Source organism: Thalia democratica, chromosome 2 (genome assembly GCF_965202585.1).
Source record: "Thalia democratica chromosome 2, ktThaDemo2.hap1.1, whole genome shotgun sequence".
NCBI lineage: Eukaryota > Metazoa > Chordata > Thaliacea > Salpida > Salpidae > Thalia > Thalia democratica.
This window is the reverse complement of record NC_139166.1, coordinates 40273209-40289195: the sequence shown is the minus strand read 5'-3', so window position 1 is coordinate 40289195 and position 15987 is coordinate 40273209. Positions and strand designations below refer to the sequence as shown.

At 26.7% G+C, this 15987-nt stretch overlaps 1 protein-coding gene across 2 annotated transcripts in view; it reads left to right on the top strand.

The window, feature by feature from the left end:
• LOC145829221 (rhotekin-2-like) overlaps positions 1–15987 on the top strand; it is a 31415-nt gene that overhangs the window by 2646 nt on the left and 12782 nt on the right. For both annotated transcript variants that reach the window (XM_082936960.1, XM_082936961.1), the window contains exons 3-6: positions 4027–4073; positions 10425–10478; positions 13492–13609; positions 14613–14766. In XM_082936960.1, coding sequence (XP_082793086.1) covers positions 4027–4073; positions 10425–10478; positions 13492–13609; positions 14613–14766 — 373 coding nt within the window. The remainder of the gene's footprint in view (positions 1–4026; positions 4074–10424; positions 10479–13491; positions 13610–14612; positions 14767–15987) is intronic.

Below are 15987 nucleotides of genomic sequence, written 5' to 3'. Positions count from 1 at the left end.
TTAGCATTATACACATAAATTTAAATATATTGAAACCAACTATAATGTTTTTTATTGTTCAAAACTGTTTAAATTTTGTACTTAAAAATTGTTTTTTGTTTTTGTTGCACACTTGGTTTATAAAATTGTTTCTATTATTTCATGTTCGAAACTTTAGTTTTCCTAAACCAGTGGTTCCCAACCTTTTTGATGCGCCGCACCCCTAAAACATTTTAATTTGGTCTTGCACCCCTTGCAGTAAATGTAATGATTTTTTAAAGAATAATTTGAAATAGAACGAAGAAAACTTGTATATCATTTTATTTTGATAGAGTACTAATATGAATATTAATAAAAAATTAGTATATGGAAACTAATAATACAACAAACTGTGTTCAAACAAGTTTTATTTATTTTATTTTTTGTAAGGTTTAAAACATCGGAACTCACTCTACCTTCTGCAATGATAAACGTTTTCTGAAGGTCAAGCATATGAGTTTTGAGCTCATCACTTGTTATTCTACCTGCCCTATCTTTAAATTAATTAAAAAAAGAATAATTACTTTTAAATAAAACAAAATAAAAACAAATATATTTTTAAACAAAACAATTTTTAACTAAAGGAAACAAAAATAAAAAGTAATCCTATATCTTTAATGAAAAGACCCCTTATGACACGTCGTTTGGCAAACACTCACAAGGTATTTATCAAAAAATTAAGATCTATTTATGAAATATTTTATTAAAAAACTATGAATTCAATTTTAAATTTACTTTAAACTTAATGACTCTTTTATAACTGCTTTATGCACAAAACTTTTTCAAAATGTTTCATTTAGTTGCTGATAGTAATTCGCATGTCTGCCTGAACATTCGAGCAGTTTATAGATTTTGTTTTGATTGACAAAAGAGTACTAAAAGAGACTCACTAAAGTAAGTTGTCGCGAATAGGATGAGCACACTTAGTGCTTTTTCTTAAAGTTTGGGAAAATATTCATTGCACAACATCAATATTGTTCCAGAGTTTTGCTTTTAAACTGCATTTTAAGAAATGGTTTGCGCATTCAATAACTTTTTTTTTAACGATTTATCATCCGGCATATAACCCAAATTAAAAGAATGCAGATTTATTATCCATTCTTCACAAGTTTCTAGTTCTGCTACTCTAAAATATCCATCAAGTTACTGAAATAGTATTTCCAAATAATTCATAGTTTCTTCAAGCATACTTGGAATTAAAGACTCATCTTCATCAGTCACTTTGTGGTTTACCGAAGGGAATGCCCCAGGGTGGTGGACACATTAGTGTCCATGCTAAATCGTGGAAAGGTTTTCTAGGGGGTAGCTTTGTTTAACAAGTAACAAATCAAAATCAAATAAGCTGTAAATGGACAGATACCAATATTCAAATCCAAATATCAAACTGTGTCCAAACAACACAGAAGTTGCTGCAAGCCAGTGATAAAAAATGTGTGTGTGTTTCTTGCATCATTAATCAACTTTTATGCATAATGATAAATGATTTGTTAATTAGTAATGTGCTGATTATGATTAGCAACACAGCTTCACCTTGATATTCATAACCCAACATCAGGGATGCATTTACCAATGCATTACAACTTCTTCAAGTGATAGAAAGTTTGATAAATTGCTTCTTTTAACTTGTAGACACCAGAGATGTAACATTTATTTAAAAGCATTTAGCACTTCACAACATTTAAATATGTTTGTATTTTTTCCTTGCGTAGAAACACTCAGGTTATTCATACGGCTGAAAATGTCACTCAAATAAGCTGGTATTTGAATAAATTCTTTTGACTTCATTTTTTTGACATGGTCATAATCATGTTTCTTAAGAAAAGCTTCGACTTCCTTTTGCAACTCAAAAATAGCGGGTTAAAGCTCTTCCACGTGATAGCCAGTGGACCTCCGTATGGAAAAGTAAAACTGAATATTCACTACCATAATCTTGACACAACAACTTAAAAAGGTGGTGATTTAGAGAACGACCTCTAATCCAGTTAATGGCCTTAACAGAATTATCAAGGATATTTTTCAATTTTGAGGTCAATGTTTTTGATGATAAAGCATGTTGATGAAGAAAACAGTGAGTACCCGCCAAGTGCGGAATATCCTATTTTAACAAAGCCAAAAAAAAAAAAAAACGATTTATTCTCAACATTGCAGGGCCACCGTCAGTATACACAGAACCAATTACTTGGATGTCTAAGTCATGTTTCTAAAAAAATTCTTCACATAATGGAAGATGTCTTTTGCTTTGGTAGTTTTCTTCAGATGTTCACAAAATAAAAAATCTTCCATTATGGTACCATCATGCACATACCTCACTAATACAATCAGTTGACTGCAGTTTTCATCATTAGTTGTTTTGTCCAACTGGAATGAGATTTTCAAGGGAGTAGCTTTGATATCAGCAATAACTTGGTCCAAAATATCCAAACTTAAATCACTAAATTGACTTTGAACAACATCATTTGATAACGGCACTAATTCAAGCTTTTTTGAAGCTTCTTTTCCCAGAACAATTTTTGTCATTTTTAATACACATGGCTTTATATCACCTCTTCAGCAATTGTATTGAGCTTCTTGAATTTGGCTACGTTATACACCACATGGTATGAGACCATTAAAAATGGTTTGTCAGCAGATACAAAACCCAACTTTGGAAGTGTTCCTCGTGTTTCAAAGCACATCCTTTTTGCTTTCAATGATTCAACATCATGACCTAAAACATCTGCTTCACCATGTTGGTTGTTAAAGTGTTCTCTCAATTTAAATGACTTCAAACTTGCGTTTGAAAATACAATATTACAATACATTAATTGCGATTTTTGCAGGCCTTCAGTTGTTTCAGTGCAAGTAAAACCAAACTGCACATCACTATCATTACACTTTCTTTCCTTTGACATAAGTACTAATTGAAAAATTGTATGCTAAGAAGCATAAAAAATTAACTACTAAGACATTTATTTTTATAAGATTTATTTAACAAAAACAATGCTTTGGTCTTTGACCTCGTCAGATGTTTAAAAAAAAAGAGAAGTGAGGAAAAGGCACGAAAAGAGTAATAATAAAATTAGGATTAAACTTGAAACAAATACTTTTTATACATTTTTTTTTATGAATAAGGTAATCAGCTGTGCTAGATCAGCTGTGCTAGATAAAACCAAAATTATATTTTTATTAAAAACTATATACTCACATTAGTCTAAAACTTGTAAAAAAAAAACTTTGGTTTGTAATAAGTATGATAACTATAACAAGCTTTAGATTCAGGTACTGGTAGTAATATTTTTCTTAACCAAAATTTTAGATAAAAATAACAACTAAATTAGTATTGAGTTTGAATGCTTAGTTAAAATTATGCAATTAGATTATGACGTTATAATGAAAACTTTAAACTTTTTTTTATGACTTGAATTTCTTGTTAGCTTAAAAAATTGATAATTATGTTTTGTTTAGTAAAAAAACTTTAGGCTTACAGTCGCCCAAGTTAAAGAAAAATCTCCTAATTTATCAAACAAAAATAAAAAGCCTTCTCGCACCCCTGGTTGGGAAACCCTGTCCTAAATTATATGTGTGAATCAAACATATGTATCAATTCAACATATTTTGAATAAAATATGTTGTGTGCCCTATTTCTTAGAGTCTTAAATTAGTCAGCAAGTTTGTTATTTTTTATATATTTTTTAAAAATTACCTTAAATTATCAAAACATTTGGTAATATATAATTTTTTATATTTTTATTTATAGTTGAATATTGTTGTACCTCTTAAGATAAAGATTTTGTATTGAAATTAACTAAGATGGGCAGTTTTTTTATACATAGTAGGAATATTTTGTTGACATTTAAAAAAACTTCTCTTAAATTAATTTCATCATCTCACCAAAATTATATGTTTTAAAATAAATTGATTGTATTTAAGCAAAAGCTACTTTTTTCTTATTTGTTGTAAACTATAAACTACTAGTTAAAATACGAAAACTTTAATATAAATTACAACTTAAACTTAGCAAAATTGCAGTGTAAATAAAGAACTTTCCATCTGTAAAGGAAGAGTCGGAATTTCAGGTAGTTTACTAGAAAAAAATAATAAAATTTGTACCCTATAGTTTGCAGGTTTGCCACTCTTTCAGGATACTCAGTATATTTAGGATAACTCACGACAGTTTTAATTTTTTGAAAATCTCATCATAACTCAGGCTAGTTATAAAAAACTCAGAATGACTCAGTCAAGTTTTTTCTAAATCTTGAACAACATTTAGTTGTTCCAGTTTCAATATTTTGGTATTTTATAACCAATTTAAAAAAAATAGTTTATCTGAATTTAAATAATTTATTTGATTAAAATAAAAAAAAATAATTTTTTAGAGGAAAATAATCAAGATGACTACATACTGTTTAAAATCACTCAGGACATTTGTTGGTCAATCAGGAAAGTTTTTTGACTCAAAGAGTGACAGCCCTGAGTTTGTCAACCAACCTTTAAACCAAAATAATTTTATTATTAATATTTTGTATTAAGATAATTTTTAGTTTTTACATATTAGTATCAAAAGATAAAATAGTTTAGAAGTATTCAATTTTGTTTAAATAATAAAAACTTCCAGTTAAAATAGGTATTTTAGTACTTTCAATATAACGTTGAATTTAAAGTTGAAGTAGTTATTTAATTAATTTTAAAATAAGTTTTTATATTGCTTAATGTCGGGGGTCAGTAAAAAATCAAATCTTTATCTAATTACAGTAACCTCTTGCTTACTTACGCACATTGTGTCACAGAAAAAGTGCGTAAAGATACGAGAGATTGTAAAGTTACGAGAGGTACCAAATATACTTACTATAATGGCTGTTTTTGATATTGCTTCTAGTTAAAAGCAGACTGGGGACTTTCCAACTTTTAACAACTTGTTTATTTTATTTAGGAATATGAAAACAATATATGAAACTATACATATATTAAAAAAAGGTTTTAAATTTATAAAAAATAATTTTACTAATCAAAATTATTAATTTTAATAATAAGTAAGTTTTACCTTTATTATATGTGACATATTTAATACTTAATGTTTATATTCTATTCTACTTAGCAATTTCAAATTATAATTAATCATTTCCTTACAATTAAGAAATGGTGTGGTGTCTATATTAAAAATTGTTTCTATAGCCTTTCACAAAAATATGTATTTGATGCTGTAATAGATGTCTTCTTTTGAACAAAAATCTATAAAATATAAGAAAAATGTTTAAGGAAAATTTTTTATGTTACTACAACTTTTTTTAAATTGTCCTTTGCCCACATAAGAATAAACTTGTCTTGCATTGTATCAAAGATATATTGTTGGATTTTTAGAGTAGGAATGAAATTTCATGCCATAAGAATTTAAGGAATTGAAAACTTATTTTATTTAAAGGTATAAAAGGAGGATTGTTAATACACCTAAGCTATAAAAGTCAAAGCAATAGACTTGAGTAGGCTCCTTATTGAAAGCACAAACTAAAAATGCAAAAATACTAGTTTCACTTAAAAATATACAATAAACCTAAATTGTGCAATATTAAAAAAACTAAAATTTTTAATTTTTGAATTTTTAGAATTCTAAAATGCGTAACTAAACAAGAGTGTGTAACGTCACGAGTGCGTAAAGATGCGAGAGGTTACTGTACTTCATTAAAATTATGCTTTAAAAAGTTATATACTTAAATATAATATTTTTAAATCAATGTGTCCCACCAAAGACATTTTTCTCAAAAAACCCACTCATAAATACAGGGTGGCCAAAAAACCTTGAACCCTGGAATTTGACAATTTAGGTTAAAAAATTAAAAAAAACATGGAATTGAAATTTTTGAAAAAAACCTGAAATTTTGAACAAAAATCACAGAAAAACCATGAATTTTAAACGATTTTTACATGTTAAGTAGTAAAACTTTTATTTAACACAAAAAATATATTATATAGATATTTTTTATTTGTCATCATCAATTTTTTTAAAATTAAACAGCACGTCTTAAGTAACTTTACAGTATTTTTTTATTGTTGTTATACTAATTAACACAGTTTTTATCTTAAATTTAATTTTAAACTAAAAATAGACCCAAAAGCAATTATATTCAAAAACCTGGCAGAAATTTCTCAAAAAAAGTTGGCTACCCTGTAAATAGTTTAAAAAAACTTCGAATTGTTCACTTAAAAGCTGCTAAACCGTTCTTTATGTGGGTAGGTGTCAAATATGCACAAAGGTGACTTTTGCACAAGGGGTCATTGCTGCATAAAAACACTTTTGCATGGGTTGAAAATTCTTTATTTAGTTTTTTTGTTTTTTATTAACTTTAAAATTTTTATTATCACCCTTACCCTTAAACTAGGGGTGGGCAACGTACGGCCCGCGGGCAAGATTTGGCCCCCGCAGTCAAAATGACCGGCCCCAAACGTTTTTTAAATTTAAATGGAATACGGCCCGCGGACAAAAATTATCCGGCCCGCGAGGCATTTTCAAAATTTATATGAAATCCTACAAGCCAATGTAAACATTACAAAATTTGAACAAAACCTTTTTAAATTATTTTCACAAAACAAACTGTAAGACTTTAATCTGAAAACGTTTTTAAAAATGGCTTTTAATTTTTGTAGTAATAAAAAAACTTTTTTGTTATAGTACCGTGTTCTGTTTCATGTCAGTTGAATTAATTCTTTCTCAAATTATCCAAAAAAATTGTTTGCTGAACTAACTTTGATGATCTTACCTATCATAATGATTTTCATAAAAAATGACATGTAAAAAATTGATGTCTTTCCCAGAATTGTAGTGAGTTGTTCTTATATATGTTAAAAAAAAGTAGTTTTTACTAACATTTACACCTACTTTAAGTAAAGCTGCTCAACTTTACATTTCACTAGAATATTCATTTCAGTTGAGACTAGGACAGAGACAGTTTGCACTCTTTTCTGCTATTGATATTTAATTAAGGAATTTTTGATTAATTAAATGGTTAAGTTTAATGATAACAATATCTCATTAACTTTAAGTATGATTTGTTTAGGAAATTTATTTGTGCATGTTTGTAATAACAGTTTACAATCAAACAAAATTTTGAATGAATCTGTACAAGTTTTTTAAATTAAAAGATAGTAGTTTAATATTGTAATGTTACTTAACTTCTGAAAAATATTATTAATGTAGCCTCGAGCCAAGGATTACCAAAATTATATAATTTCGAATAGTTAAAAATTTTCAATGTATTAGTTTGAAATATTAGGCTCGAGTTACTTTTAGTAAGTAAATTATTGTTTTTATAAAACTAACTAGTATTAATTTGTCTAGAGTTGTAATAAATATAGAATTAAGAGTACTTAATAAAAATTAACTTAAAATTTGTACTTGAGAACCTTGGTAGTTAATAAATTGATTCAAAATTTTAAAACACCACATCAATTAGCATCCATCCGTATCCAAGTCTTTTGAAATTAGTTCTATTCGAATACAAAACCTTGTCTAAAATTAGTATTAAGCCGGATCCGGATAACATTTTTGAATAAAGATCCGGATCTAAAAAAGGATCCAACTGAATCAGGTAGATCACTTACTCGAAATTCTTCGGCCCGCTGAGGACTAATTTTTTTTTTGGATCTGCCCCGTCTATTATTTACGTTGCCCACCTCTACCCTAAACCTTACCCTTAGTTGGTAACTTTTTTTTCTTCTTATTTTTTAGATAATTTATTTCTCATTCTTAATAATAACAACTTATACAGCATCCTTCTTTTATTACACTAACACATGTTTCTGTGTGTTAAGGTCATAGGGGGTCCAACACTTTTTTTTTACAAAAATTAACTTTGGCTTTTATATGAAAGCTCTAAGTACAAACTACAAGCCAGTTTTTATAGAATTCAAAAATATAATTTAACTTTTGAGATACTTTGTGTTTTGTAAAAAGTTTCAGATACAAACGTATGAATCGCAAATTTTTTAGGGTCAATTTTCTCGAAATTTTAAAATTCACTAAAAATCAATCTACTCCTTCATTTTTCAAGCAATCTTCTTCAAGTTTTCAGGAAATATTTCTTATACTAAAAGAAAAAAAGTTACTATTGAATTATAATTATTTAAAACAATAAACATTTTATCACAAAAATTAAAAAGTCTTTTTTTTCCAAAAAAAAAAAATACAATTTTTTTTTTAATTCCAAAGTAACATTTTTTATTATTGTATAAAGATTAGACTGTAAAAGATTGAAGGAGAGTGCTTGAAAAAGTAAGAGGAGATAGATTATAAATAAAATAATTCTTTTTGCTGTTTTTGTTTTCCTTTCTCATAGGGAACCTATTATGCGGGCCGATTTTGACTGGTCATATCTCAAAAAATTATTTTAATTTTTTAAAGCGCTAAAAAGCATCTTAAAGCTTAGAATATACTCTATAAAATCAGATCAACTTGTAAAAAACATGGTTAACCCCCCTATGGCCTTAACAGATTAACACACTTCAACAGAGCTCTGTAAAAAATAAATACTGTAAGGAAAGAAAGAAGCTAAAGTAGGTATATATATGTGTCCATAAAAATAAAAATAATTACTATAGATTTTTATAGCTTGATGGTTAATAATAGATAAAATACTTAATGTTAAATCCGACTGTTATAAAACCACATAATATTTGTAGTTATTAAATCTAAATTAAATAAATTAAAGTAAAAATACAAAATTAAATAACAAATCCTAATGTAAACTACTTACATGAAATGAAGGAAGTACTAATTCTAAATATTTACTGGTTACTAATCATTCAAAAAAAAAAACAATAATTACGTCACAATATTAAGCTGTTATATATAGACATTAGGACAAGCTAGTTAATTTATACTACAAGATTAAATAATTTATTCTTTATGTTTGGAAAAAGTAGTAGAGCGCTTTAATTTAAAAAAGGTAGTATGTAATCTTTTGTAAATAAAAAAGTAAAACAGGAAGTTTCTGAGGAGCATTAATTGTTGAATAAATAAAATAAACAGTAGTAAAGGCAATAAAAGCCACAGAAACTTGGTATAATGTTTATTTTTTATTTATTGAATGTTTATAATCGTTAAATCTAATTTATAACAAAATTAAAATTAGATACAATTAAAAAGCAGATTGAATTTAAATTTGAAATTAAAAAAAAAACACAAAAAAATCAAACTTGTTATTAAGCTTTCAAAGCCCTGACCAATAATTAAGTTACATCGTCATACATAAAACCATCATGACTTAAACTAAATATATTTTATATAATAAGTAAAATAAAAAAATAGTTATTGTTTTAGAAAAGAGAAGTCGGGTATATAAATTAAAGATTTTGTATAGATGTTTCAAATATTAAATAATTAAATCTTGTTATAAATTATGAATTTGTGTTTAAATGTAAAACATAAAACAACAAGGTAGTTATATGCTTAGTAATAAACCTGCAGTAAAACGACCTACTAGCTGTTCTATTGGGCGTAGTAGGTAAAAAAGCACGATTTATCTGTGATTTGAATACAGTTTTCCAATGAAACTTGGAACTTAACCGATAAAAAATTATGAAAAATATATAGTTGTAGAATATGTGAAATAAATATATACTGCTTAATTGATATTAATAAATTTATACTAATTGTTTACTATTTTCTGCTACAACTGCCATTCGTTCAAGGTTGCATAATTGGCAGATCTTGCTCGCGCTACTGATGTTATTATTGGCGTGGTGAAGGATGCTCCATTCAATTTCTGGTTTGGTACCATACCTGTTAAGATACTGCCAAACGAAATCTGACAGTCTTGTGCTATTCTTTTTATTTACATGCTTAAAAGTATACTTATGCCCAGTGTAGCTATCTTTAAAATGACATCCTCCTTTTCTATTCTTTCCTGACAGTATTTATTTTTCACATAGCTCCGTTGAAATGTATTAATCCGTTAACACACAGAAACATGTGTTAGTGTAATTAAAGAAGGATACTGTATAATTTGTTATTATTATATACTCCAGTGAACTTGTTTCGCTGGGATCTTTAGTTAACAAACGCTTAAATTTATACTTTAAATATTTTTTTCATTTTTATTATTTTTTTAGTTTTTGTTTTTTTTGTTTTTTTTTTCTATCTTTGTTACCCCTAACCCTTGGTTGGTATTTTTTTGTTTTTATTTTTTTTTTAATAATTAATTATCTTTTTACTAGTTTCATTTTTTTTTTACTCTTATGCAAAAGTTTTTTGCTCAAAGTGTCCCCTTGTGCAAAATTTTTTTTATGTAAAAGTGTCCCTTTGTGCAAAAGTGACTATTTATGCATATTTGACCCGTCTCCTCTTTATTAAGTTAATAGTAAATCAACAACTATTTTTATCCATATTTTTAGATACTTAAAGTAAAATTGACAATAAGTTTTTGAAATACTTATAGAGTTAAGGGCTCCTCTACTTTGGAAAGATTATTTCAACACCAATAAAGCTAAAGGTTTGTTCAACAACTTTTTAAATAAATTTGTAAATTACTGGATTCGTGCGGGTCAGACTAAGTCAGGCTAAGTCAGTTTTTTTGAAAAAAGTTGAAAAACGTCAAACTAAATCAGTTTTTTTATTTAAAAATTTGAGAGTCTCAGTTTTTCTCAGTTCAATTGCTTGAAAATTTTTGAATAAATAATATTGAGAAATATTTTTATGATCAAATTGAAATATGAAGTTATTTCTAAATGAAGATTTACTTTTTAAAGACAAAACCAGTCAGTATTGGTAAAAATAAATGCTTAAAACCTTTTGTTGAATCTCTAAAATTTTTTTAAGAATATTCATTATTTTGTTTTGAGTAGATTATATACGTCATGTCATGCTAATGAGAATTCATAAAAAAAATACAGTTTAAACATTACAGTTTAGTTTAACAACTTAGCTGTTTGTTTGAATTTGTTTACATCAGCTATGTTTTTCAGAGCTTAGTTGGTTGAACTGTTTTAATTTCTAATTTAAAGGCTTTATACCAAATGCTTTTTAAATTTAAACTCTTAGCAGTTTATTCATCTATTTTACTGTTTGTTTAAAGTTATTAGAGATATTCACAACACTAAAATTAGCTTAAAAGTATATGAACTAAGTTTTGTTGGAGTACAAATTTTAGGTACAATTCATTTTTCTTTACAAGAACAAAATATTAAAGTTTTTTTTTTAAAATTTATGTGTAAGGTTTTTAAATCTGATACGACATCAACAATCACTGTATTTATTTAGAACTAAGGGTTTATAATTATGTATCACTTTTAAGTATTAGTCAAAATACTAAAATGAACATTTTTTACTTATTTTAATACTCGTGTAAGCGTTTCATTTTAATAAAACACGACAATGCACGTCGTTTTATTATAAATCTTCTGGTTATAATGTTTTTACTTAGTGCTTAATTAAATTGAACAATTGTGTATAGTAATATATATTAAATTTTTACAATAGTAATAGATTAGATATAACACTTATTTTAAAACTTATCACTGAATTTGTTATGTTAAGGGCATAGGGGGGGGGGGGGTCAATCACCTTTTTTACAATTTAGTCTTATTTTATTGAGTTGTAACTAAGCTATTAGTTGCTTTTTGCAAATTTTTAAAGCTCAAATTTTTAAGACAAAGCTGGTTGAAGTCGGAGACTACAATAGTAGTAATCAAGACCCCCTGATACCTAAAATGATTTCTGAAGGGGATTTTTCTTACTTTGGAAAAATGTCAGGCTAAATTGGTCTAAGTCGGGCTAAATGAAAAAAATTTCGCACACGAACCCTGAAATTAAATGAGCAAGTTCTGGTTAAAAGTTTTTAAGCTAAATGTGTTAATAAAAATGTTAAGCACAAATTTCAAATGTCATTGATAAGCAGGTCTGCTTATCTTAATTATTGTCATGTATTGCAACTAAATTGAAACATGTTTAGTCATTAAATGTTTTGAAATTTGTCACCCCTGTGATTTGTAAACTAGTCTATATAAAAATCCCCTCACGATCAACAACATCCAAGGCAATCCACTACCGGGTTTGTCCTTATTATGACTTATTAGGCAGGCATAGTTATGAGAAACCACTGCTGAGATCTAACCAAGTGGGCTAAAGTACATAAGCACTGAAGCTACCGTTGAAGGCCAAAGTAAGAAAAAAAAACAAACAGACAAGTGTATACTATAATCTTACAATAAGCTGACAATGTCTTTGCGTTGAGCTGTTAACAATTTAGCTTCGTTAATTTTTTGAGTTTTGCCCACAAACAATTACTTCAGTACTTATGTACTTTAGCCAACTTGGTTAGATCTCAATAGCAATTTCTCGTGAATATACATGCCTGATGAATCTTAAAGCCGAAGCCGGTCGTGGGTTATCTTAGACGCTGTTGTTATTGGTCGTTTGGTGAAGTTCATAATATATTAACGATGGAACAAAACATCTAAGCTTTGTTGATGATGGCCAACATAAACACTGGTTAAATTAGTCTTTAAAAGAAAAATATTTTGAGCTAATATATAATTTTATTTTTTTTCTGTTTTCAGTTTATGATACTTGTTTTGAAACACTACTTGATTGAAGTTGTGATAGACAGTTTAAGTTAAAATCAAGAAAATAAGGGGAAATATCTCAAAAGTATACTTGAATAAAAAAAAGTACCTGAAAGTCTAATTATTAAGGTTTGATGGTTTAAAAGTTATAAAAAATGTTTAAAAAATTTTATTTTTAAGCTTCTGAAAACCTTTAACTATCAAATTTATAATTCACAATAACTTAAAATTATATTTATTAAATTTTTTCCAGATATTTCAAAGCAGACTCAGTTTCGGTCAAAGACCTCTTCAGTGCTTATTCAAATAGAATTCTATATTTTTATATTTAAATAGAATTCTATTTGAATAAGAATTTTTAAATAAGCACTGTAGAGGTCTTAGACCAAAACTGAGTCTGCTTTAAAATATCTTGAAAAAATTTAATAGATATAATTTCTCCTCTAGAATTTTAGATCTTATTGTTAGTTTTTGAAAAATCAAAACATATAATATAACTTAAAATTATTAAAATATGAAAAGTTTGAATTTGAGTAGTCAGAATTTAAACTTTTTTGCACCGGATTTAAGTTATTGCATTATCAGAAAGCTTTTATTGTTTTGAAAAAGTTAAAAAAGTCTTCGATTTTACAATAATTTTAAAAAATATAAGTGAGTTAGTACATTGTTTTAAAACAACTAAGTCCGGCTCTACAAGTTTAGAAGATAAGTTTATAACTAGTTTTATCTTCTTTGCGTAAAAATTTATTTATAATTGCTTTTGTCAGTATTTAGCTGGTGCTTGATTATTTATTTTAAACATAAAGCTTTATTGATATTTGCATATAATTTTCAATATTATACTTTTCATATACAAGGCTGAGGTCATTTAATTTTTAGATACTGTAAAAGTGTGATTGAAGAAACTTGTAATTGAGCTTAAGTATTTGTTTTCATTTCCAGATCAGATGAAGCATGCTGTGTTTTCTATTATTACAATCGGTTGGGAAGTTCAAGATACTAAACTTGTTTGTGTTGATAGAACTTTTACTGATATTACTTTTGCAGAGCCAATTGTTTTGTAAGTTGGATCTTAAGTTTTAAGTGTTATAATTTTAACTATGAAGTTGCATATTTAGCTTTTTAATATTTTCTGTATAAATTTAAAGAGTTTTATTATCCTTTAAATATTTTAGAATGCAAAGTCCTTGGTAAATGACATACAATTTTTTATTCTTATCTTTTATAGGGTTCATACGCGTCAGGATAAGTAAGTTTTTTTTTGGAAATATTGGCTTACTGTCAGTATTTGTCAGTTCAAATGCTTGAAAAAAGTTTAAACTTCTAAAATAATTTTGAAAGTTAGTCTTTTTATCTGAGCAGATTATTAAATTGTGAGTTTCTTTCTAAATAAAACATTAGTTTTTGGGGTAAAAAGTACCTTTAGTAAAGTTAAAACTGCATTGGCAGAATATCAGGGTTTTTCAGTACAAATGCTTAAAGCTTATGAGATTTGAAAATAAATTGAGAGTTAAATTTTCCAATCTAAAGATTCTTATTGGGACAAAATGTATTGGACTTAACGTAGTAGAATTCTCAAATATTTTTGCTTCATGCTTTTTTATAATAATACAATAAAGGTTACTGTAGTTTAAGTCAATTCAAAAGTTTAAGGTTAAGTGAGTTAGAGTTCCGAAAGTAATATGTTGGTAGCGGATACATGAAAATTAAAGTTTTGACAACTCATATTATTATGATATTTTCAAGAGGCCGTTTATAATAGATTAATTTAAAAGTAAAAAAAAATATAAATTTATCAAGAAATCATAACATTTATAGTCTAAGCTGTTATAACTAAATTGATACACTTTATTTGTATTCTGGCTAGAAGCCCAAGTTTGCGCCAATCAATAAAGGTTAGGGAAAATGTCAGTTTAAATTGGTTTAAATCAAGGAACGTTAGTTGTAATTTGTAAAATTTTGTGTACGAACCCTGCTATCATGGTTTTTTATTATGTTCTGTTTAACAAACAACTATAAACTTATTCTTATATTATGAAAACAAGCAATAAAAATATTTTTAGTGAGAAAATTTCCCATGACAGTAAAATTCTGATTGAAATTTTTGCATATCCAATGACAAAAGGCGAAAGAAGCGTTTCTGCTGCAACACCTCAAAAGCTACTAAATCAAATTAATAAGCAGGAAGGAAAAGAAAGTATAAGCAAACGAAAGCATGTTTATACTTGTTTTTAAAGATATATACTACTTTGAATAAACTTAATCCTATTAGTAACAGGATTACCACATACTAAGGCTACTTATGTTAACTCCGTGTGGTTTAATATTTTAGAAAAACTAAGACTATCCTCAGACCAATCCAGGCTAGTTTTAAACTTTTTCAAGTTGTTTAATATACTCAGACTTACTCAGGCTTAATTGCAAAAATCAGGCTAGATTTTTTCTGATATCTCATGGTAGTTTTCCTGACTTAAAAATCTGTTTTTTTTGTTATAAGTATTTTTATTACATTTATTATTATTATTGTTGGTTTTATTATAAAACATTATGGTCCAGGTAAGTATTTCCAAATCATCATCTTGCCACAAATCTAAATAATAATTACAATAAACTATTATCCTTCCTTGATCTATCCACCAAGTTGTATATGCCAAACAGTTTCCAAATAGTACTATTTGATCATTTAATATTTTTGTTTCAATTTATTTATTGTATTTAAATGTATGTGTTAAATAATAAAACAAAAAAATTATAAGCACAATGACATGATTCTCAATAAACTACTAAATAATACATACAGTAAGCTCTCGCATATTTACGCACTAGTGACGTTACGCACTCTCGTTTAGTTACGCATTTTAGAATTCTAAAAAATTATAATTATTTTTTTTAATATTGCATAAGTTAGGTTTATTGTATATTTTTTAATTTAAAATATGCTTTTAAATGCTAACTCACCTCTCTATATCTTTAGACTTTGTAAACTTATGTTCCTTGACTAATTGATAAACTTTTAGTTATACCTCAGTTTATCAGAAATTTTGTTAACAGCAAGAGATTAAATAAAAATTCTTAAAAAAATATGACTGTTTTAAATAATGAAAGTATAATAAAATAATGAGAGTCTAAAACATAAATAAATAATACAGCACACTTGCCCTATATCAAACATACAAAATAATTTGAATAAACAATCTAAAAAAGAAATGTAATGAAACTTCTTAGCAAAAAATACACCGTTTCTTAATTGTAAACAAACGCTTAATTATAAATTGATTTTGCTAAGTACATAGAATATAAATGTTAAGTATCAAAAAAGTCACAAATAAAAAAAGATAAAGATAAAATCTACTTATTATTAAAGCTAGTAAAATTTTTCTACCAGTATTATTATTTTATGTAAATTTCAATCCCCTTTTTTATGTATGTATTGATTTA